Genomic DNA, 27271 nt, shown 5'->3' with positions numbered 1-27271 from the left:
TTTTGTGTGCATGCAATGAATGGAGACTCGTGATCAGCGATTAGACTATAGTTTACCTGTAAAATGAATCAAGAAGAAATGCCTGACCTGGATTGAGAAATTAAAATCAATGACGTAGAAATCGCTCCAAAATTCGTAAATATTAATGAAATCCTAAAATCAAATTACTAAACATGCATTAAAAAACAAATCTATGTTTCCATAAATATGAAAAAGAAAAAAGCATGCATGATCCGACTTCAATGATCTGTTAATGAAAGAAAATTAAATCCGTTTGCAAAATCTCTATATACAGGTCTGGTCTTAACGACATCCTCCTCTGCAAAGTAATTATCAGCTTGGTGACGTCACAATCACACCATCTTCAGCGCGTGCTACCTAAAATAAAATAGGGGTTTTACCCTTTTCGAAAAGAATTAAAATGTGCACGTAGATTAAAAACAAAAGATCCATGCAGGTCAGGTCCGATTTCCTTTAAATACAAAATTAAATAAAATGCACACACAAAAAGTAAATAAGACACAAGTTCCGGGAAGCCTTTTACAAAAGAACATTTATATAGGAAGATGCAAGGATATTTTTGGGGTGTGTTTAAATCCTTGCATGTTCCTACAAATATCATAATTTAAATATAAATAAACATGTTACATGGACCTGTTTTAGCATGTACCTAGAGGCTAGGTCCCATGTGTTTAAACGGAAACTATGCTCTCAATTCTTTTTTCGCTTGTTCATTGAGGCTAGGTCCCATGTGTTTAAACAGGGGAGGCTCTTAATTCCTTTTTGGCTAGTTCTTAGAGGCTAGCTCCCATTGGTGTAAATTTTGTTTCGCAACATGTCACTAAGAGATTTGGTATATGTTATCGAACAGATTATGCGCTTTTAAATTTGACCCTACTAAACCGAACTAATTTCTTTGTAAGAGTTATCTCCCCAACACTGTTTTTCTTGTTTCTTGTGTGTGCATCTCCTTCGCAACTGTAAAAGAAATCGACAATGTTTTTTTTCAAATTGCTCGTTAAATCCTCAGGATGCTTCGGTCAATTTTAACCGAAGCTATACTGAGACTCCATATGAGAGTTATTTCCCCTTTTGTATTTGACATAAGTGATTAATGAAAGTAACGCATGAACCGTAAGTGATAGGGACCTAGGGTATCTTGATTTGAGGTCCTTGTTACAACAACAAGAGAATGGTGTCAAGGTCAAAGGTCAATGTCATTTTCTAAATTTTGCTCTCTGCTTGTGTGTACATCTTATGTTATACTATAAAAGATATACATAAATCAACTAATGCTAAATGTTTTGGTTGATGAGACAAACAAATGGTACATTTAGTCAGAAGCGATCTGATAATATATTATAAGAGTTATTGCCCTTAAATGTTAAAATTTAAGGTAAATCAAATATAACTTCATTTTGATACATGATAAAGCCATACTGTCTTTGGCAAAGGGTTTAGTGACACATGACCTGGAAAAACGTCAACCGAAAGTGACCTTGCTTGATCTTACTGGAAGTAGCTAAATTTGCACTGATTGAAGGGAAAAATACATAGAAACTATATATGTTTAGAATCGGCACAAAATAACCTTTTTATTGACCCCGGAAGTCACCTTCTGTAAACAAGAAGTAGCAAATTATCTATCTTATTTAAAATAAAGTATATAGAAACCATATATTTTTTTGGATCAGTGCGTAGCAAGCTATCATATGAGGCTGTCGTGATATTTTTTAAACCGGAAGTTACAAATTATTCCCTTATTTCAGACAAAAGTATATAGAAACCATATATTTTTAATCAGTATGAAGGAACCTATGCTTAAACGCCAATAGGAACTTTGAGTAAACCAAAAGTAGCATCTCATCAGTTATTCAGAAATGTAATGGGGAAAGACCTTCAATTTTTCTCTGAAAATTGGTTGAGAACAATTGATTTTTAATTATATATGTATAAGTTTGATCCGTGCTTATAACCAATTGACTGATCGATCGCTGAAAGTTGTCACGGTAACTCTCACATAGGCTTATTTGACGTTTCTGACTGATTATTCATCGATCAGTCAAAGATCCGTCACCGATCGTTCCCCTATGGATTTTTATGAAAAGAAGAAATATTGGGAGTTTAAACAATGTGAACAAAATTTCAGTAACTTATCTCATATATTTTTCATATCTTATGAAAAACAACCGATCCTGATGTACAAAAAGTAATTAAAAACAAAGAAGGTTCATGCTTTTTATTAAAATAAAGAAATAATTGCATTCGTATTCAACACGAACAAATAAATGTTTAAGCATCTTCATCCTTTTTTATTCACCTTTCAAAGAAAATAACTGATCAAGAGGCATTAAAAATGACTAACTGCAAATATTTGTGCATTACTTTTGATAAAAAAGAAGAAACGTTGGCATTTTGAAACAATGCAAACAAAATGTTAGTATCTTTCTTTAATAATCATCATATCTAATGAAAAACACACTATACGATTGTTCAGAAAGTATTATAAACCATTAACGGTACATGATTTCCTTTGAAATGAAAAACCGACACAAACAAAGCTTTTAGTATCTTTACTAATATATTGTTTACATTTCGTGGAGACGAATTCATCTATTGCCATTAAAATATATGATTGCTAAAAGGGTTCTGATTTCAAATGATAGCATATTGTCGCTTTTAAGTAATGCGGAAATATTTTGAGCATGTCATTATTTTGCTATCGTATAATTCATTTAGCAGATAGATAAAAGAACCAATAATGAAATAATCACATAATGCGTCTAAAGAAATTTATATACTTTTACATATGTCATTGTGACAAAGATCAAGTTGAATAAAGATTATTGGATGCAGCTGTTTGCGTCGAGGTCCGCGTTTATCGTATGTTTAGACTTTGGAGTTCGTTTCACATAATAATTTTAATTATGTATGAATCCATCCGATCCGTGATATAATTATTTGACTGATCGATTGTTGACCCTTTTCACGACAAGTATCAAATAGAATCCGTCAGATGAGTCAAATGTGCTTTAATATATCGGTCACCGATCATTTACCGGTCAGTCAAGTTCATGTTAAATTTTCGATTTGTGTTTGGCCTTGATCATCGCTGAATTGGTAGTAATTTTCGTTATATGCATATGGTGCAATAACATACATACATAATGTTACTACAGTATTTGAATGGTGTAAGCTTCCCAATTACCTGAAATCATAAGTATCATGCAGATGGGTGCGCACCAAGCATAACATAAAGTAAACGCACGTACACGCCGCGTGCACATATATAATTTTACTCCAATTTTCTCGTTTACTAGTAAATGCCAGTTCACTATAATTACGTAAACCCGATCAAAATTGAAATTTCTAATGTCTACCCGAGTAAACGTGCATTTACTCTGTGACCGTTTAGTCAGTAGTTAACAGGCGTTTACTACAGATTTAACATATTTACCTATACGTGCACTAAGAAAACGCGCTTTCACTCTTCCTGTTTATTATATCCGAAAATTATAAATAAACATTGTTTTTCTTTTAAGAAAGATATTTAGTGTGAAAGTTTGAATATTAACCCATAACGTTTTTAAAAGTACGTTCTATCCGATTCCCATAACATGTGTTAATCTCGATTTCAATAACATCTAACAATTTCATTTTCTTTATTTACAATGGCTTATTTATTTGCTGCAAATAATAAATAAAGTATCGTTAATAAAATATTTTCAGAAATTATTTGATAATTGAAGACTGCAAAAAAAGAGACAGTTTTATATGCTTTCAACAATATTCACGAAGATAGATTTAACTAGGTTATGCTTCAAAACTTAAAAAAAAAAAAGACGACATAAATAAATCTATGAAATTTTGTATTCAGACAATACACTCATGTCAAAATATTTGCCGTAGTACATGGTTTACTGCATTTAAGAATAAATATGTTGATCGACCTACATATACAATGTATAATGTCAATTTAATTAAAACTGTTCATCCCTGTAGACCACAGAAATTAAAAAAGAAATCCGTCGAAATAATTCCTTCCCGTTTATGCCAAACAATCCATCCTAAAGTATAAAATGAGAAATTATCAGGCCAGTACAAGTTTTTATCATATAAAAAGGCAATATTTATTGTCATTGACATAAGTATTATTAACCGTAGGCCTAGAGATACCTCAATTTGTGTAAAACTATCCCTCCTAAGGTATTAAAAGAACAGATTTGTTATGCAATTACATAATATTTTAACAAAAGGGAACCATATTTTGATAGCGACAACAAATTTTGCAATTTCAAACTTAAACCCCTTCCCTTTCATGTCAGAAAATCCATCATGAGGTTAAAGAGAACTAAATCATCAGTCAAGTACGAGAATATTATAAAAAAGAAGAAATATTTGCACTTTTTGTTGTTGGTGTCAAAAGTTTTAGTGACCAAAAACTTAAAGTGCTCTAAACTTGTGTAAAGCTATCCATTTTGAGGTACCATAAGAACCAAATTTAAATGCCAGTACATAATAATCAAGAAACAGGGAAAATTTGGGCTCCTTATATTGATGATTGCAAGTTTTAAGTTATATTACTTCACTTTTATGTCGAAAAATTCAACTTGAGGTATATAAAGTACTCAATGATCAGACCAGTACATAAATATTAAACAAAAAAGAAATATTGTCACTTCTTATTTTTTAACATAGCCATTAAACCAGGATCAACCCACCATTGTTTCTTAAAATGTCCTGTACCAAATTAGGAATATGGCAGTTTTTATCAAATAGTCCGTTTCTGTATATGTTGGTGTTTGTTTTTGTTGCAGTTCAGTGTTTCTGTTGTTCAGTTGTTTTCCTTTTATAGTTTATGTGTTTCCCTCGGTTTTAGTATGTAACCCGGATTTATTTTCTCTTAATCGATATATGACTTTTGAACAGCGGTTTACTACTGTTGCCTTTATTAATTGTTATCGATATAGATACAAGTAACCGTAGACTCATCTAGCTCTCAATTTGTGTACAACTATTCATCATTAGGTACCAATAGAACAGAATTTCAATGACGTTGTATAATATTCTTACAAATTGGAAAATATTGGCACCTTTTGTAGATGCGACAACAAAGTTTGTAATTTAAAACTGAAATTTCTTCACTTTCATACCTAACAATCAATCCTGAGGTATACAAATTACTCAGTTATCAGGTGAGTACAAGGATATTCATCAAACTAAGAAATAATATCAAATTTTATTCTTAATAACATAATTATCAGTAACTGTAGACCTATAGAACTCTCAATTTGCGTAAAACTCATCCTTAGGTAACAAAAGAACAGAATTTTAATGCTGTTGTATAATTCTCTAACAAAAGTGAAACAATTGACACATTTTGTTGATGCTAACAACAAATCTTGGTATTTTAAACTTAAATGCCTTCCCTATAATGTCAAACAATCCATCCGGAGGTATAAAAAGTACTCCAGATGTGGATACTAAAAAATTCCAAAGATCTTTTAGAGTACATACAATCTAAGACTCTCATCTTGCAATAGTATTAAAAAATTTGACTTTTCTACACTTTACACAAGTATTCCCCATTCCAAACTAAAAGACAAATTGAAAGAGTAGTTATTACTTTGTTTCATTAAAAAGAATGGCGAACGTAGATACAAGTATCTTGTCTTGGGGAGGGATAAATCCTACTTTGTAAAGAATCACTTTGATTCAAACAAAAAATTCTCTGAAACTGACATTATCAAGATGACTGATTTCTTGATTGACAACATATTTGTTACGTTTGGAGGACGTGTTTTTCAACAGACTGTCGGAATTCCAATGGGAACCAATTGTGCCCCTCTTCTTGCCGACTTGTTTCTGTATTATTATGAGGCTGACTTCATACAGGAACTTCTTAGGAAGAAAGATAAGAAGTTAGCAATATCCTTTAGCTCTACGTTCCGCTATATAGATGATGTTCTCTCACTAAATAATACCAAATTTGGTGACTTTGTTGAACAAATCTATCCCATCGAACTAGTGATAAAGGATACTACAGATACAGTTAAGTCTGCCTCATATCTTGACTTACATCTAGAAATTGACAATGAGGGTCTGTTGAAAACAAAACTTTACGACAAAAGAGATGATTTCAGCTTCCCAATTGTGAACTTTCCATTTCTCTGTAGCAACATTCCAGCAGCGCCTGCATACGGAGTATATATCTCCCAATTGATATGATATTCCCGGGCTTGTGTTTCCTATCATGATTTCCTTGATAGAGGATTCCTGCTCACAAGGAAGCTATTAAACCAAGAGTTCCAAATGGTGAAGTTGAAGTCATCCCTTCGTAAATTTTACGGACGCCATCACGAGTTGATTGACCTTTATGGAATAACCGTTTCACAGATGATATCGGATATGTTCCTTATGTCGTAACTACAATACCCTCCCTTTTCACGAATGTGACTTACCGAATTAGACTATTTACCGGATTTGTAATAACATAAGTAACACGACGGGTGCCACATGTGGAGCAGGATCTGCTTACCCTTCCGGAGTACCTGAGATCACCCCCAGTTTTTGGTGGGGTTCGTGTTGCTTAGTCTTTGGTTTTCTATGTTGTGTCATCTGTACTATTATTTGTCTGTTTGTCTTTTTATTTTTGGCCATGGCGTTGTCAGTTTGTTTTCGATCTATGAGTTTGACTGTCCCTCTGATATCTTTCGTCCCTCTTTTAGGCCAGTACATGAATACTGTTAATTCAAAAATCATATCGAGGTTTTATTAATGCGAATAATGCGCCAGGGTGGTTATCGCAATAATAAGAACTCGCATATTCTGATATCTGATTCATATATCTATATGCAGATTTTCATGAAATCGCAATTATTAATCTTGTGTTTTCGTCCATTCTTAAAAAATCTCAATAATAAATGCACGCAATATTTCTGAATTTACAGTATTGTATAAAAAAATATTATTGGCACTTTTGATTCTTATAGACAATTTTTTAGACACCTTAAACTTATAGAGCTCAGAATTTGTGTAAAACTGTCCATCCTGAGATAGCAAACTAAGATAAGTTTAATCCTGTTACATAATATTCTAAAAAAAAAAGGGAAAACATTAGCACCTTATGTTGACGTCGACAACAAATGTTGCAATTTTGAACTTAAATTTCTTCACTTTAATGACTAACAATCTATTTTGAAGTATAAAAAGAACTAAATCATCAGACCAGTACATGAATATTAATAAAAAAAAACCAAAAGATTGTCAATTTCTTATTTTTATCGACATAAATGCTAGTACCATAGACTTATAGAGCTCTCAATGTGTGTAAAACTATTCAACGTCAAGCATTTAAGTACCAAGAGAACATAATTTAAATGCCTGTGTATAATATTCTAACAAAAGGGAAAATATTGGCACCTTTTGTTGATGTCGAAAACAAATTTTGCTATTTTTGACTTAATTCGTCACCTTGAATGCCAAATAATCCGTCCTGAAGTATAAAAAGTACTCCATTATCAGGTCAGTACATGAATATTATTGAAAAGACGAAATATTGGCATTTGTTTCGTTGTCAACATAAGTTTAAGTAACCGTAAACATATAAAGCTCTCAATTTGTGTAAAGCTGTCCATTCTGAAGTACCAAAAAATATTATGAAACTGAAGAAAAACAAATGTCGGACCATGTAATCAATTAGAATGAAAGTTTATTAACGAAAATAAGTTAGAATTGTTTTACGCTTCCAGAAGAAGTATGTACAGCTTTGAATCTATATTTTTGTCGCAAATAGGCAGTTGATCATTTATGGGTAAAGATTGCAAGAAATGCAATCAAAACTCTATGGTACTGACTTGATATCTAAATCTTTCAAGGTTTATCACTACTTTTGAGATACACAAAATATAGTGCATTGATCATAACATTCTAAACATCCTATCCATGAACATTTCCAGAAATTTATCAACGAAATATATGCTCAGATATTGAAGAAAATTACATAACTTGTGCAAGGTGCAGGAATCTTATATCTGTTCGAGTCTTCAGAGTTCAGAGAAAAATAGTTTTATAATGTTGTATCTCGAAATTTTGTCAAGTATTTATGCTGTAAATTATTTGTTATTAAACTTATCTTAGTAGTACTATGCTTAAATTGTTTGAAATTTTTGAACTCAATTTACGAGTAATTCTTACCTAAAAAAACGCATTCCTGAATTGGGGATATTACACAACTAGAAAAAGTCCATGTTCTATCTTCACCAGAAATATGGGATTAATTTTGAAAACAGCATTGTTTGTCGTAAAGTGTTCTATCTCAAGAAATTGAGAAACAAGAAAGTACTATATTTATTTAAGGTGCTTGTCTTTTCAAAGACAATTGAACAAAAAATTATCCCCATGTCCGTAAATCCAATTCCTACAAAGCTTTTTATATTTCTGTCGAATATTTATTATTTTTTAAAACTTAAATTTCCCAACCATTTGAAAAATGGTATTCACAACAGTATAACAATCACACGACGATTTGTACAATATATTATTTCTGATTCGGGAAAGTGTATGGTAAGTAGACAAGGAAGACATACATAGCGCCTTGAATTGTGTTTAGAAATTATAAATGAATGCCGAAAGATACCAAAGGGACATTCAAACACATAAGTCGAAAATAAACTCAAAACGCCATGGCATAAAAAGGAAAAAGACCAAAAAGACAAACAACAGTCACAATACAAAAAAAAAAATAAAGACTGAGCAACACGAACCCAACCAAAAACGGGGTGAACTCAGGTGCAGCGGAAGGGTAAGCTGATCCTGCTGATCCTGCTCCACATGTGGCACCCGTCATGTTGCTCATATAAGTACAAACCTGTTGATAAATCTAATTCGGTAGGTCACATTCGGAGAAAAGGAGGCCGGACCTTGAAACAGACATTCTAAAACGGTCGACCAACTCGTGATGGCGTCCGTAAAAGTTTTGGAATAGATGTTTTAATTTTCACCACTTAAAACTGTTGCTTTAATAGCGTCCTTGTTAGCAGCAACACTTTATCAAGGAAATCATGATAGGAAACGCAAAACCTCAAATATCGTATCAACTGGGAGATAAACACTCCATGAGCAGGCGCAGTTGGGATGTTGCTACATAAAATGGAAAGTTCACAATTTGGAAGCTGAAAGCATCTCTTTTGTTGTAAAGTTTTGTTCTCAATCGATAGATGCGTTCAACATCGTCACCAAACTTTTAATTATTTAGTGAGAGGACACCATCTATATAGCGATAGAATGAAGTGAAAATATATGGCTAGCTTCTTTTCGTTCTTCATTAGAAGCTTCTGTATGAAGAAAGTGTCATATGAATAAAGAAACAAGCCGGCAAGAAGAGGAAAATTGTTGGTGTTCATGGAAATGCCGATTGTAAGTTGAAAAACATGCCCTTCAAACGTATCAAATATGTTGTCTATCAAGAAATCAAACATCTAGATAATGTCAGTCTCAGAGAATTTTTTGTTTGAACAGATTGATAATTTACAAAGAACGATTTATATTTCCTTAAGCATGTTAATAATGTTCGCTCCTCTCTTTCATAATAACAAGCTTTATAAAATACAGTTATAAATTAAATAGTATATAAATAACAGAAAAGCAGAAAACAATGAAGGGTCCGTGTGATTGTTTTCGATATATAAGTCTTTGAAAATTTGGCGGGAAATTATTCTCTCTACATTTCTCATACAATCAACATTGACACCTTTTGTCTTTCAAAATTTATAAAAAAAACAAGGATTTTATAAGATTTTCAAATGTTTCTTTTAAATGTTATAGAATTATGAAAAGAAAAGTAAGGGTTAGCGGGCATTATTTCTAATTACACTACATGATTTAAACCACAGGATTCCGAATATCTTACAAAAATTCAAAAGCAAGAGAAGCAAACATCTTTAAGACAAGATACTGTATCTACGTTGGACATTCTTTATTATGAAACAAAGCAAGACCATCTCTTTCAATTTGACTGTTAGTTTGGAATATTAAATACTTTGTAAAGTGAAGAAAAGTAAAAAATATTTACTACTATTGAAAGTGGAATGAGTTTAAGATTGTATGTACTCTAACAGATCTTTTGAAATTTTCAGTATCCACATCTGATTCACGTGGCCTCTAGCATGTCTAGAATAAGTAGTTTCACAATAACTTTGAAGCCCATATTTGATTGCTGATAAAATTGATGTTTATAATTTAGAAAAGTTTTCGTGGAGCAATTTGAAGACTAAGCATAATAACGTTCTTTGTAATAACACTTATGTAATTTAGGTATCCAATACAAAGAGATAAGATCAAGTTCTTCATATTTGGTTGAAATTCCAAAGGAACATATACAAGTCCAATTACTACTCAAGATTTTCTCATTATAACTGTTGCATTCAATAGTATTAAGTATGTGGTGATTGCATATACCACTTCCTGTATTCTGAATCCATTTATTCCCTTTTGGGTCCTTTGCTTCCTGCAATCAAAACTGTTCATCATGATACTTCAAACCTGCACCTCCATGACGTCTCGAACCTTTAAAAAAAAAGACATGTACTTCACTCTTACTTAAAAATTGAGAATGGAAATGGGGAATGTGTCAAAGAGACAACAACCCGACCATAGAGCGACAACAGCCGAAGGCCACCAATGGGTCTTCAATGCAGCGAGAAACTCCCGCACCCGGAGGCGTCCTTCAGCTGACCCCTAAACTTAGCATTCTTAAGCAATGGTGTGGCATACCTGAAAAGACAAACATAATTATGTCGAGCATAAATGATGTTGACCTTGTATTAAACTCTGACCGCTAGAGGTGTTCTTTTTCTTCAAATCGGTGTCATGCATTGATATGAAATAAATTAAATGTATTAATCTAAATGTAACAGAACATAAAGCAACGTTTAGTTTGCTCAATTATTTTTATGATAAACCCGTATTATTACCTCCATAAATTAATGTATGCTAACATGAAAAATAAGCAATACATTGAAATTAATGTGCCATGAAATACTTATACTCTAATAAAATATCCACAACCATGCGGGAAACTACCTCTTAGTATACCACATGAGTTCCGGTGTTGAAAGAGTAATACCAAACCCGAACAAAGTGACTCCTATCTTTTTTTTTCAATCACTTAAGAATATTCCGTTTGTTTCCTTCGAATGTAGGAATGAACCATGTCGCTTGGGCAGTCATTTGCCTCAATGTAAATCAAATAGCTAGTAGCCTACAATTGGCAAGAAGTGACACAAAGTATGCTACATTAATAACCAAATGTATGCTGAATTATCAATTCAATTATAATTACGAACACGTGTTCTAACATTTTAAAAATGTATCTTAAGATAAATTTATATTTCTTTTGACCAATATCAAACAAAAACTTCCAACCGTGGAGAAAAAAAAACAAAAAATTCTTCCAAATGTACTGCATATGCAATTTTGATGTGATATATTAAGATTAAATGCTATACACTAGTTGGCATTTACAAAACACAATATGTCGGAATAACACGATAGCTTACGTTTATCTTTTTTTATAATTTAAAACGAAAAAACAATATTTAATTGAATATCCGTTTTTTGGTCTTTTATTCGATAAAAGGATCGGAAATATCTAGGAAAAAGTGACACAATCTGCCAAAAATGTACATGCTTAAATTGATTTGTTTTTCTTTACTAGATCGTCTGAAAAAATATGCTAGCATTACGACAGTAAATTGTCACACACATGTAAGCAAATATAAAAGTATAAAGCACAAACCAAATGACATAGGAGTTGACAGCTATTGGTCACCGTACGGCCTTTAGCAAGGTACAAAACCCATACCGCTTAATAAGCTATAAAAGGACTTATGTAAAACAATTCAAACGAAAAAACTAGCGGCCTGATTAATGTATAAAACAATAAACGAAAAACAAATTTGATATACAACTACAACGACAAAGCATATGAACAGTATGGATATCTGCAATAGGTAAGTCTCAGTAGTAAGACGACAGTTGTTACCCGATGTTCAAGTATCGTAAGTAAGGAAATAACGCAACGAAGTAACAAACAAAAACCGGGAAATTGCATGTACGTAAAAAGGAGTGAGACTGGATGCGTCGACAGAGTAAGCATTACCCGTCATGTGAATTCAAGCTCTCTCAAATGTCACAATTTGGAATTGGATGCCATCGGTAAAATTATAGATCAGACGTATCCAAAGATGTAAGACCGCGAAAACATGTCGCTAGTGTTTGAGACATCGACATATCGTATCGGTGAACCAATTCGTAACGATGACCGTAAAACTTTTTTAGTTTCGATTTTAATCGTTCTTTCTCATAATTCGATGAGATCAGTTTATGTGAATGGAGCACGCTTCTGTTAATAAATGCCGAATACAGATGGTTACAGTCCCAACCTGTACAAAAGTGAAATTTGAGTAGACAGTTTGGCTGATTTCCAAGTTAACTTAAGACATTTTAAGTAATCAAGCAAGTTAACTTCATTGGTGGAAGACTAGACCTATGTCTGCTTTTTAATGACTGCTGGAGTACCTAGCAAAGGTCAGCTCCTGACCAGACTAAAGGTCATGTCAGCTTTTGACACGGTTTGTTGTGTTTTACACTTTCCTAATATAAGTCGCCCCCCCCCCCCCCCCCTAAAAAAAAACAAAACAAACTTACGAGTGAGATTGATCGTAAGTCATGAACAATTCAGTTTATATTCTAATTCGCCAAGCTCAAACGAATATAAAATTATTTAATAAATAAAACAACACATAAATACGATAGGTGTGCCTACAGGTGTAGCAGCCTTTAATATAATATTAATTACATTTAATTTTAAAACTATAAAGTCCTTCACTAAAAATTCAGACAAGCACTACCAATCCAATCATATAATAGCATATATAATAAAAATCTATCTACAAAAAAGGAAAAAATACATATTAATATAATTTAATATATGTATATATCCACATTAACAATAATCAACTCAAAAGGGTGGGTGGGTGGGTAAACATAATAACGAAATGCTGCTACGTAAACTATAGGCAAACTTCAAATAACTCTGATTTCTCAAACAAACCCCTTAAGGGTGTATTCTTCTGACGTTTCAGTCTCGTTGAAATATCGTTCATCATGTGATACAAGTGGTAAATATCAATGAATTTACAAAATATTATAATCAAACTTAATTCTGTGAAAAAATTGTGTATGTACAATAAGTAGTTTTTGAGTAATAAAATTTTCAAATTATATAACCAATCTAGTTGTTCTCATTAGCAATGATTAGCCAAAATGTTGAGAAAATGGGTGAGGGATACAAGAATTGACTTTAACAGATACATGTACATCCCATAACATTTTTTTCTTTTCAAATTTCTTAGATATGCATTTTTTCAATCATTTATAACAAAGAAGTTGAAATAATACGCTTTTTGTTCTAAAAAAAGGAAAAATCCCAAATTTACAAAATTGACAACATGGTAAATTTGGCACAAAAAAGCAACAAAATTTTATAAAACGTTCTTATATTTACACCTAACAATATTTTTTTTTAAAGTTAAATTTATTCAGATTGGTCCACTTCATCTTTAGTGAAAGTACGAAAAAAAGTTTAATTGTGAAAAAATGGGTAAAAATTAAAAAAAATGGGAAAATCATGAAAATTGGGTACTTTCAAATGGCTGTAGCTTAAAAAAAATGCACAACCATATGATTCTTTCTTCACCAATTATTTTTTTATAGTCATATAAACCCAAAAGTCAGGTTAAGAAAAAAAGTTTTATTCTAGAAATGTTTGGCTCCTCAGAGGTGTACATCCTTAAGTAATATTTAACCATGGTTTTCACGAATCTCATGAGCTGCATATGCCCGTAAAAGCCACATTGCTGGTATATGTCATCCAATCATAACTAGCATAAACACAAACCATGGGTACATGTATATAACACGTGTTTATAGTAAACAATAACTTCAATAAATATATTTATATTATAATTCGCCAAGTTCAAACGAATATAAATTATTTGATAAATAAAACAACACATAAATAGGATAAGTGTGCCTACAGGTGATCTGAACAAAAACGATAATTATAAAGATTATGTTCCCAAACTTTTAAATAATTTCATTTTTTCTTTAATATTTTCTCTTACATAGCCGTCTTTAGCTTTATCTGAAGCCCATCTAATATGCTTCTTAAATTATCTAACACGAATTCCAACTGTTGCAGCTGCAGTAGCTCCACCTGATATCAGGCCATGTTATCTAAATATAGACTTATCTAAACCTATTGATTCCAGAGCTGATAATATAATTTCTCTAACTCTAACATATGACAAAGGTTTAAGACCTCTCAATCTATAAGATCTAGATTTTTTACATAAATACTTGGACTTAAATATATAATCTGAAGATAATACATTTTTATTAGATAATAATAAATATTTCTCCAACATACTAACATGGCATGTTTGTATATTAGTTCTAGCAATTAAAACTTGCGTGCCTTCTCTATAGTGATCAGTTTTGCTTTTTTTGTATGATTTCATTCTCCATGTAAAGTCTTCTACTACATTTATATCATATACATTACATTAGTTTTTCATTCAAAAAGATAGTTTGTTTGCCATGGATTTACGATTGTATTATCGACAACATGTCCAAACGAAAGCTTTATACTGCCGGGAAATATAAGGTGTTGTATAATTTTCAGAAGAACTTTTGAACCTTCTCATCAATTTTGGCAGAGTGGTTACTACCGAAGTATCGCTATATACGTTTCATTATAAATTTTCAATATGGTGAGTTTTGGATGATACAAACAAATATTTGTGTTCTAGTAACCATCATGAGATTAGAAAAACTACTAAGTTTTTAGTGACGGATCAGTATTTTGAATAAAAAGATTAAATGCTTGCACCCACAATTGAATGGACAAAATTATGTAATCACGTTGTAATAACAATGCTGCCATTTGGTTTATACAGTCCATCCCGAGTAGAAAAAAAAAACATATTTATATGATACCACTATATCTTTTTTTATGATAAAGTACAAATAATTTGGTCATTTTTGGTTGAAGCTGTCATCTATTTTGTTATAAAAACCATCCATATATAGGAAAACAACTGATTTTTAGTGAATGATCAGTATATTGAAAATTAAAAGAGGAAAGGGTTATACTCTGAATTGATGTTGACAAAATGTTTAACTCATTGTGTACCAATGCTGCTGTCATTTGTATTATCCAATCCATCTCGAGTTCACAAAAATTTATTTTACAGCCTTTTTATTTTTACATAACAAGTACCAATATGGTTAGTGATGGATAATGCGGAAAAACATATTTATCATACTAAGAATCATGAGATATGAAAAAAAACTGATTTTTGGTGACGAATATTTTGAAAATAAAAAAGGAAATTCTTAAGTGATGCAAACAAACGTTTGTTGTTATAGTGTACTAATATTTATATCATTACAACCCATAATGAGTAAAAAAAAAAAATCTATCTATTGAAACCGCTATAAATTGTTTCATAATAAAGTACTAATATGGTCAGTTTTGGTTAATGCGAGAAAATATTTTTGTTATGCTAACCATCATTGGATATAAAAAACTATTGATTTTTGGTGACTGCTAAGTATTTTGAATTAAAAAATAGAAAATGTTGGCACACTGAATTGAATATGACAAAACTGAGATATTTCAAATATTTAACTGGGTCTCGATTTGCTAAAAGGTAGATGAAGGAGATACTTTTATTCCAACCAGAGTGGTATGCGTACTGTATTTATTTAAACGAAACTGAATATATCAAGAAACAAATACATTTTAAAAATATTTCATCAATCGATGTAAAGCGGTCCTGGTCACAAGTTAACTTAGAATTGAACAGATCAATCAAAAAGTCAGCTTTAGAACATGTTGGTTCAATCGCAGTTGTCAAGGGCGAAATTAGCTATATTGCAGGACTAGTATCGAAGTTTACCTTAGTAGTTAACTTTTTTCGTCTTTAGTTAACTCTTCGGCAGTCCTAAACACAGTACTAGAAGTAATTCTGTTTTTTGGGTCAACTTGATTTTGGATTTGGGACAAGTCGAAGCAGTCCTGAAAACTGTTCGAGGAGAACTGTGAACGGTCAAAATGACTGGTTTTCATGTAAACTTGCTGCACGGGTAATGATTACACCCATCTGTAGTATGAACATGCATGAGCGCAACGTATTTATTAAGATACGTAAACACGATACGATGGAGCTGAGGTTATATCACTGCTGAGAAATGAGAAGTTGAAATCAGTACGTTTGTCATATATTCTAGTGTTAAGTCGTCCATTTGTGTAAATATCGAGAAATAGGTATGAAGGATACTTGCTACTTCCGGTAGTATCCATAATCTCAAGTTTATTTAATTCTGCATCATACTGTACACAAACAAGTCAGCTAGTGGTGGTGCATAATTAAAAATCATTGGAATATCGCCTGTCTGCAGAAATATCAAACCACCAAACTCAACAAATGTGTTGTCGATCAAAACGTCCAGCATTTTGAAGAATTCACCTTCGGTGTATTTGTTTTAAGAATCAGTGTGCCTCAAAAAGTTAGATTTTCCATGACCTAAAATAAAGAATTTGCTTTTTAAGCCCTTCTTAAAGAGACGACATAGACGAGCTTTCGATTGAGCATGTGAAAGGCGTAGACAAATATAAGATTTTGATATTAGTTCACAAATTGTAAAGATTGTGAGTGCAGATTTTGAAGTAGTAAACTATTTACCAAATCAAAGAAAAATGATTCCGTGTTTTACAAAAAGCGATTTCCAAAAGTAAATCAAATCATTTAAATATAAAATAGATAATGGAAATTGAAAATTCAAAGAAAACTTAAATGATATAAAGTAATGAAACAATGGTATGTAGAATTGAATCCATTAGATGTCCAAATCAATATGAAAAACAACATTTCAGGTAGATATGAAGATAACATAGATGTTCCAAATTAATAATAATAGAGTGATACATCAAGTTCAACGGTATTGGTGCAGCTTATCAAGCCGATCTAGTGATGACTTTGCTACCAGACGGCGATGATGTCATTAATCGGCACACTATTACAGTTCAACCATAAGTTCTTTGTCAGAAAAAACGACAGAATTGAACAAAACAAAAAGGGGGAGAGGTAGGTGGTTTTATAGTAATTATGTAAACAAAAAGGGGAGAGATAGGTAGTTTTACAGTAATTATGTAAACAATAAACTCAACAATATGATTATGATTTAGATATATGTAGATACTTCCGTGCATATCGTGTATTCCGAAAATAAGGTACCGAAGCTGTCGAACTGTACATTAATGTAATTAAAATTAAAACGCGCATTAATTTGATCTTTGAATGAACTGTTACAAATCTTCCTCTGACTTTACTGTCAAGCCCCTTTATTTAAAACAAATTAGTAAACATGGTTTGTTTAACAATAAGTTAAAAAAAAAAATGACGAAATATATTAGTTATGAATTATAATGACAAAACAAAAGAAAAATAGCGTAACCGATTGTATTTCCTTTTAAAATGTGATTTAAGTAAAGGTATTTCCCGAGACAATTTTAATTCGTTTTTTATCTAACTATGAAAGAAAACGCAGTAAAAGTGCTTAGTTTGTTGAAAAAACAATTGAAGATATGTGCAAGGAAGCAGCAAATAAACTAGCTTCAATTGAGAAATCACAAAATTTTCATTGTAAACGATGACTACAGGTTGTTGTACATTTGTTGCCCGATGCACCTGAGACCCCCCGGTTTTTGGCATTATTCGTGTTGCTTAATCTTTAGTTTTCGATGTTGTGTGTTATGTACTATTGTTTTTCTTTTGACCTTTTTCTTTGTTTGCCATGGCGTTGTCAGTTTTTTTTTCGACTTATGAGTATGAATGTCCCTTTGGTATCTTTCGCCTTTCTTTGAAAGACAAATAAAGCGCACTAGCAATGTAAACTTTGTTATCTTGAATTCAAACATACTGACCAAATCTGATGTAGAAAAGATTCAGCTATCTTAATTACAGGTAATTCCAATTGCCTGTAAGAAGTGAAGTAAGTCTGAAATTTCAGAACACTTTTACAGCACTCGAGACAAACACGCTACAACGATACCACCGTGACAGAGTTTGTTTGTCTCATGAGTTTTGAGCTGTGTGGACAAAATTTAATGCCTCAGCAAGGAAATCTGTGCGCCAAAATATGCGTGTTATTTTGAAAGATGAATATTTGATATTCGCAAATAAACGAAAACAGAAAAATGTGATTATAAAGGTTTTACTACTATATTTCAGCCTTAGAAAATAATATTTTACATATCACCGTAATTAAAATTATCCCTTATTCTTAGTTGTATATGTTTTTACGCATATCATTGGTTGTTTTTTTACATGACTGTTTTTCCCGCTTATTGTAAAATTTGTAGTTTAATTGAGATAACCTTTTAACTGTGTACTTAAACGTATTGCGTAGTTGAAGTCCTTGCTCATCTTATGGTATGAATACACGTGTGCTACAATTCCCGAATTGTACTGTAAATGCAGAGCAGGAGCACGTGTAGTAAGAGTATGTGCGCACATTGCCTTTATACTCTTGTATCTAGGGTATATATAAAAACAACAGTAGTATACCGCTGTTCAATAGTCATGATTCGATTAAGCAAAAAAAAATCCGGGTAACAGACTAAAACCGGGGGAAACACATCAACTATAAGAGGAAAACAACGGAACAACAGAAACACTGAATTACAAAAATACTCGCAAAATGTATGGAAAAATTGTCCACCGACTTCTTTAAAATATGTATCCGAGTGACCGTTAGAAAACATGTAAACATGAAGATCAAAACACGAAACTGCAAAAATAGTTGACCTAATATAATTACATTAAGAGGTATGATTTATTTTTGTTCGAAATAAACAAAGGAAAAATAATTGTAACGCACAACAACTTACATTCAAAAGGAATGTTGAAGAGGAAAACATTTTTTTTCTTGATTTCGAGTAAAGTCTCCAAAAGACCTTGAACGATATTACCAAATTTGTAGAAAATTGATATGCGCTTTTATCAATAAACTAACACACAGCAACACGCACAATAAAACTCAGTTTGAAAGAAGTCCGAGTCCGATGTCAGAATAGGTAACAGAAGAACCTAAGCAAAATGACAATGATACATAAATTAACAAAGGACTACTAGCAGTTACTGACTTGCCAGCTCCAGACTTCAATTAAACTGATTGAAAGATTATGTCTTCATCATATGAAAATCAAGCACAATCCCTCCGGTTAGGGGTTTAGTTCATGCCATCATAAAATATATGAGAAGAACATAACCCGTATTATTGAAAATATTATTTGTTGCGTACAATAAATTGTTAACACATTCGAGAAACAACAATTGATTTATTTGGCAAAAAATGTTGAGAGACAAATATATAATATAGTTTTGTCACGCTATAAATGAATTACTTGCTTCAACAATCTACAATTCTTAACCCGTTTTATTATTGCTTATTCCAGGAAAGACCTTGAAATCGTCAGATATACTTGCAACATGTGTGCAAAAATTGTCCAACGACTTTTTAACAGATATTTCGGAGTGAGCGTTAGAAAAGTTGTAAGAATGAGGAACAGGTCAAGCAACTGTAAAAATAGTTTATATAATATAGTTGCATTGAGAGGTATGATTTGTTTTTAATAATGGATTAATAAATAATTAAGTGGTCACGCACAACTTACATGCAAAAGCAATGTCGAATAAGAAAAAAAAAAGACATTTTGTCTTGATTTCGAGTAAAGTTTAAAAAAAAATTGGAATAATATTACCAAATTTATAGAAGATTGACCAGCACTTTTATCACTAGGTTTTTCTAATGAGCATTAAAAATATTATTTGAAGTTGCAGAAAATAAACTGTAACAACATACGAGAAAATATAACAATATTCTTACGAATTGATCTATTTTATGCAAAAACACTTAATAAAAAAATATGTAATATAGTTTTGTTAGATTAAAAATTGATTGCTTATTTAACAATGTACAAATCTTGACTAGTTTTTTTTTATCAATAATTCCAGAAAATCGTCAAATATACTTACAAAATGTTTGGAAAAATTGTTCACCGACTTTTTTAACAGATATATCGTTAGTGATCGTTAGAAAAATGTTAAGATTAAAACACGAAACGGCAAAAAAAGTTTACCTAATATAATTGCATTGAGAGGTATGATTTATGTTTGTTCGAAAAAACATAGGAAAATTAACTGGTTACGCAGAACAACTAACATCCAAAAAAAAAAAAAAAAAGATCTTGAAACATATTACCACATTTTTAGAAAATTGACCAGCGTTTTTATCAACAGGTGTTTCTAATGAGCATTGAAAATATTTTTTGAAGTTGGAAACAATAAATTATGAAGACATTCAAAAACCAACAATTTATTTATTTTGCAAAAAAACCATAATAAAAAAAAAATAATATAGTTTTGTCACGTTAAAAATGTATATTGCTTGCTTAAACCATATACAATTCTTAACCAGTTTTTTATAATTAATTCCAAGAAAATCTTTGAAATCGTGAAATATACTCGCAGAATGTGTGCAAAAATTGTCCAGGGAGTTTTGTAATAGATATTTCCGAGTGACCTTTGGAAAAAGTGTAATCATGAACAACAAGTCACACATCTGTAAAAACAGATTATCTAATATAGTTGCATTTAGAGGTATGACATATTTTTGTTCGAAAAGACGAAGGAAAATTAAGTGGTCACGCACAACTTACATGGAAAAGCAATGTCGAATAAGAAAAAAAAACAATAGTATTCTTGATTTCGTGTTAAGTCTCCAAAAATATTTGAATGATATTATCAAATTTGTAGAACCTGACTGGCACTTTTATGAACAAATAACAGATATTTTTGGACCGTTGGAGAAAGTGAAAACAAGTCAAACAACTGTAAAAATAGTTTACCTAATATAGATGCATTGAGAGGTATGATTGATTTTGGTTGAAAAAAGAAAATTAAGTGGTCACGTAAAACAAATCACATACCAAACCAATATTAAATAAAAAAAAAGAAGTTTTTCTTGATTTTGAGTAAAGACTTCACAAACTTGCAAAATAAAACAGAATTTGTAGAAACTTGATCAGCACTTTTATCAATTTATCAGGTGTCTAATGAGCATTGAAAATATTATTTGTTGCAAACAATAAATTGTAAAGACATTCGAGAAACAACAATTGATTTTTTTTTGGCTAAAACTCTTAAGAGAAAAATATATAATATATGTTTGTCACGTTATAAATGGATTGGTCGCTTCAACAATTTACAATTCTTAACAAGTTTTATTATGGCTCATTCCAGGAAAAACCTTGAAATCGTCAAATATACTCGCAAAATGTGTGTAAAAATTGTCCATTTTAAAAACAAAGGAAAATTAAATGTCACGCACAACTTACATGCAAAAGCAATGTCAAATAAGAAAAAAAAAAAACAGTTTTTCTTACTTTCGAGTGAAGTCTGCAAAACATTTCGAATAATATTACCAAATTTGTAGAAGACTGATCTGCTTTTTTATCATCACGTTTTTCTAATGAGCATCAAAAATATAATTTGAAGTTGCAGACAATAAACTGTAAACACATACAAGAAAATATAACAATACTCTTACGGATTGATCTATTTTTGCAAAAATACTTAATAAAAAAATATATGTAATATAGTTTTGTTAGATTACAAATTTATCGCTTGCTTAAACAATGTACAATTTTTTACCAGTTTTTTTATTAATATTTCCAGGAAATTATTTAAATTGTCAAATCTACTCGCAAAATGTCTTGAAAAATTATCCAGCGACTTTTTTAACAGATATATCCGAGTGACCGTTAAAAAAGTTGTAACAATGAAGATCAAAACACGAAACGGCAAAAAAAGTTTACCTAATATAGTTGCATTGAGAGGTATGATTTATTTTTGGTTGAAATATCAAATGAAAGTTTAGAGCAACTTACATGCAAAAGCAATGTCGAGTAGGATAAAAAGACATTTGTTCTTGATTTCGAGTAAAGTTCCCAAAAAACCTTGAAACATATTACCAATTTTGTAGAAAATTTACCAGCGCTTTTATCAACAGGTCTTTCTAATGAGCATTAAAAATATTATTAGAAGTTGCAAAGAATAAATTGTAAAGACATTAGAGAAACAACAATTGATTTATTTTGCAAAATATATCAATAGAAAATATATAATATAGTTTTGTCACGTTATAAATGGATTGCTTGCTTCAACAAGTTACAATTCTTAACCAGTTTTTTTTATTATTATTTCCAAAAACAATATCAAAGTATTTCAGACGTTAAAAGAATTTTTTTTTTATTTCGAGTAAATCCTTCACAAACCTGGAAAATAATACAACATTTGTGAAAACTTGATCAGCGCTTTTATCAACAGGTTTTTCTAATAAGCATTAAAATGTTAACTTGAAGTTGCAGACAATTTATTGTAAAGACATTCGAGAAAAAATAACCACATACCTACCGGTTGATTTATGTTTCAAAAACGCTTAATGGAGAAATATATACAAAATTGTGTTACATTATAAAAAAGGATTGCTTGATTCATCCATATACAATTCTTTCCCAGTTTCTTATTTATTAATTCTAGGAAAGTCTTTGAAATCGTAAAATATATTTGCAAAATGTGTGCAAAAACAGTTTTTTCTTGATTTCGAGTAAAGTCTCCGACGAAAAATTTTGAATGATATTATCAAATTTGTAGAAACTTACCAACACTTTTATCAACAGGTTTTTCTATTGAGCATTAAAAAAATTATTTGAAGTTCAAGACAATAAACTGTTAACACGTACGAGAAAAAATTACTATATTCTTACGGATTTATCTGTTTTTGCAAACATCACTTAATCAAAAAATATATAATATAGTTGTGTTAGAATATAAACTATTTATTGCTTAAAGAATGTACAATTCATTACAAGTTTGTTTAAATAATTCCATGAAAATCTTTTAAATCGTCAAATCTACTAGCAAAAAGTGTGGATAAATTGTCAAGCGACTTTTTAAACAGATATATCCGAGTGACCGTTAGAAAAAGTGTTAACATGAATATCGAAACACGAAACTGCAAAAATAGTTTACCTAATATAATCGCACTGTGAAGTATGATTTATTTTTTTTCGAAAAAACAAAGGAAAATTAAGGGGTCACGCAGAACTTACATGCAAAAGCAATGTCTTTAAAACTTTAATTTAATTTACCTTATTTTCAAACATTTACATACTTCACAGCTACATGTGAGACCACAATCATAAAAAAAGATGAGTTGATAATATATTTCGATCAAACTGACTTCCGAGTAACGGGCGAACCACTGAATAAACATGTAATGTGAATTGAAATTTACATTATACGCGCTTCTTATACTATGTTCCTAATTTTGTCATTTTTTTAAAGGGAGACGGATTTATATAAGTTATTCTTGTTTCCGAATCCCAGAATTTATATTGTATAATTGTATTTTGTGCACTTTTGAAAATAAAATATTGTTTAGACTAAAAGCAATGTCGAATAACAAAAAAAAAAAAACCAAAATAAAAAAGTTTTTCTTGATTTCGTGTAAAGTCGCTGAAAATTTTGAATGATATTATCAAATTTATAGAAACTTACCAACACTTTTATCAACATGTTTTTCTAATGAGCATTACAAATACTATTTGAAGTTGCAGACAATAAACTGTAAACACGTACAATAAAATATAACAATATTCTTACGGATTGATATATTTTTGCAAAAAACACTAAATAAAAAAATATATAATATAGTTTTGTTAGATTATAAATTTATTTATTGCTTAAACAATGTAAATTCTTTACCAGTTTTTTATTAATAATTCCAGGAAAATCTTTTCAATCGTCAAATCTACTCGCAAAATGTATAAAAAAATTGTCAGGCGACTTTTGCGTATTAAATTTTAAAGCTGGTACCTTTTGTTAGCTATTATTCGTATGTTTCTCTGTGTCCTATATGTTCTCCCATTTATTTTTATTGTAGTCCTGTCATGTAATGTTGTCATTTTAATGTTATATTTAACATTGTCATAAAAGCGGGAGGTTTGGCTAGCCACAAAACCAGGTTCAACCCACCATTTATTTCTTAAAATGTCCTGTACCAAGTCCAGAAAATAGCCATTGTTATATTATAGTTTGTTTCTGTGTGTGTTGCATTGTCGTTTGTTGTTTGTTCACTTCAGTGTTTCTATTGTTTCGTTGTCCAAATGTACTCTATTGTATTGTCTATTTGCGTAATTCTCTGTCCGTAATGTTGTACTGTATTCATGTCATGTAATGGTGTCATTTTAGTGTTATATCTAACATTGCCATAAAAGTGCGAGGTTTGGCTAGCCACAAAACCAGGTTCAATCCACCATTTTTTTTCTTAAAATGTCCTGTACCAAGTCCAGAAAATGGCCATTGTTATATTATAGTTTGTTTCTGTGTGTGTTACATTTTAATGTTGTGTTTCTGTTGTGTCGTAGTTCTCCTCTTATATTTGATGTGTTTCCCTCAGTTTTAGTCTGTAACCCGGATTTGATTTTTTCTCAATCGATTTATGAATTTCAAACAGCGGTACACTACTGTTGTCTTTATTTTTAACAGATATATCCGAGTGACCGTTAGAAAAAGTGTAAGCATGAAGACAAAACAAGAAACTGAAAAATAGTTCAACTTATATAAGTGCATTGAGAAGTTTGATTAATTCTTTTTCGAAAAAACAAAGGAAAGTAAAGTGGTTGTGCACAACTTATATGCAAAAGCAATGTCGAATAAGAAAAAAAAAAAGCCAGTTTTTCTTGATTTCGTGTAAAGTCGCCGAAAAAAATTGAATGATATTATCAAGTTTGTAGAAACTTACCAACACTTTCATCAACAGGTTTTTCTAATGAGCATTAAACATACTATTTGAAGTTGTAGACAATAATCTGTAAACACGTTCGAGAAAATATAACAATATTTTTATGGATTGATTTGTTTTTGCAAACATCACTTAATAAAAAAAAAATATAATATAGTTTTGATGGAATATAAAATTATTTATTGCTTAAAGAATGTACAATTCTTAACCAGTTTGTATTTTAAAATAATTCCAGGAAAATCTTTTAAATCGTCAAATCTACTCGCAAAATGTGCGGAAAAAATGTCAAGCGACTTTTTTAACAGACATATCCGAGTGACCATTAGAAAAAATGTAAGCATGAAGATTAAAACAAGACACTGAAACAATAGTTTACCTAATATAATTGCATTAAGAAGTTTAATTTATTTTTGGTAGAAAATAACTAAGGAAAATTAAGTGGTCGTCCACAACTTACATGCAAAAGCTATGTCGAAAAGGAAAAAAAAAGTTTTTCTTGATTTGGTGTAGAGTCGCTGAAAAACTTTGAATGATATTATCAAATTTGTAGACACTTACCAACACTTTTATCAACAGGTTTTTTCTAATGAGCATTAAAAATACCATTTCAAGTTGCAGACAATAAACTGTAAACACGTACGATAAAATATAACAATATTGTTACCCATTGATCTATTTTTGCGAAAAAACAATTAATAAAAAAATATATTATATAGTTTTGTTAGATTATAAAGGTATTCATTGCTTAAACAATGAACAATTCTGTACCAGTTGTTTATTAATATTTCCAGGAAAATCTTTTTAAATATCCAATCTACTCGCAAAATGTATGAAAAAAATGTCAAGCGACTTTTTTTAGCAGATATATCAGAGTGACCGTTAGAAAAAGTGTAAACATGAAGATCAAAACACGAAACTGCAAAAATAGTTATCTAATATAATTGCATTTAGAAGTATGATTTATTTTTTTTCCAAAAAAAAAAAAAGGAAAATTAAGTGGTCATGCACAACTTACATGCAAAAGCAATGTCGAATAAGAATAAAAAACCCAGTATTTCTTGATTTCGAGTAAAGTCTCCGCGACAAATTTTGAATGATAATATCAAATATGCAGAAACTTACCATCACTTTTATCAACAGGTTTTTCTAATGAGCATTAAAAATACTATTTGAAGTTGCACATGATAAACTGTAAACACGTTCGAGAATATATAACAATAATCTTACGGATTGATCTTGCAAAAAAACAATTAATCCAAACATATAAAATATAGTTTTGTTAGATTATAAATTTATTTATTGCTTAAAGAATGTACAATTCTTTACGAGTTTTTTATTAATAATTTCAGGAAAATCTTTTAAATCGTCAAATCTATACGCAAAATATTTGGAAAAATTGTCAAGACTCTTTTTCAACAGATATATCCGAGTGACCGTTACAAAAAGTATAAAGATGAAGATAAAAAAAAAAAACGAAACAGCAAAAATAGTTTACTTAATATAATACCATTGAGAAGTATGATTTATTTTTTTTTCGAAAAAACAAAGGAAAATTAAGTGGTCACGCACAACTTACATGCAAAAGTAATGTCGAATAAGAAAAAAAGCCAGTTTTTCTTGATTTTGAGTAAAGTCTCCGCGACAAATTTTGAATGATATTATCAAATTTGTAGAAATTTACCAACACTTTTATCAACAGGTTTTTCTAATGATCATTACAAATACTTTTTGAAGTTGCAGACAATAAACTGTAAACACGTACGAGAAAATTTAACAATATTCCAACGGATTGATCTATTTTTGCAAAAATCACTAAATCAAAAAATATATATTTAGTAATATAGTTTTGTTAGATTATAAATTTATTTATTGCTTAAACAATGTACAACTCTTTACCAGTTTTTTATTGATAATTCCAGGAAAATCTTTTAAATCATCAAATCTACTCGTAAAATGTGTGGAAAATGGTCAATCGACTTTTTTAACAGATACTTCCGAGTGACCGTTAGAAAAAGTGTAAACATGAAGATCAAAACACGAAACTGCAAAAATAGGTTACCTAATATAGTTGCATTGAGAAGTATGATTTATTTTGTTTCGAAAAAAAAAAAGGAAAATTAAGTTGTCACGCACAACTTACATGCAAAAGCAATGTCGAATAAGAAAATAAAACACCGGTTTTTTCTTGATTTAGAGTAAAGTCTCCGACAAATTTTGAATGATATTATCAAATTTGTAGAAACTTACCAACACTTTTATCAACAGGTTTTTCTAA

The 27271-nt window shown here is 30.6% G+C and overlaps 1 protein-coding gene across 2 annotated transcripts in view; it reads left to right on the top strand.

Moving 5' to 3' along the window:
- The window catches only part of LOC127725503 (zinc finger E-box-binding homeobox 1-like), a 256029-nt gene extending 228758 nt beyond the window's left edge, over window positions 1-27271 (top strand). Inside the window, exons 6-8 of one of the 2 annotated variants that reach the window (XM_052232546.1) lie at window positions 17003-17213; window positions 19586-19746; window positions 20946-27271. In XM_052232546.1, the coding sequence (XP_052088506.1) occupies window positions 17003-17037 (35 nt within the window). In that variant the 3' untranslated portion in view covers window positions 17038-17213; window positions 19586-19746; window positions 20946-27271. The remainder of the gene's footprint in view (window positions 1-17002; window positions 17214-19585; window positions 19747-20945) is intronic. The other variant, XM_052232560.1, reaches the window with a different exon arrangement.

Source organism: Mytilus californianus, unplaced genomic scaffold, assembly GCF_021869535.1.
Source record: "Mytilus californianus isolate M0D057914Y unplaced genomic scaffold, xbMytCali1.0.p SCAF_1, whole genome shotgun sequence".
Taxonomy (NCBI): Eukaryota; Metazoa; Mollusca; class Bivalvia; order Mytilida; family Mytilidae; genus Mytilus; species Mytilus californianus.
The sequence above is the reverse complement of the archived record's forward strand: the minus strand, read 5'-3'. Positions and strand labels throughout refer to the sequence as shown.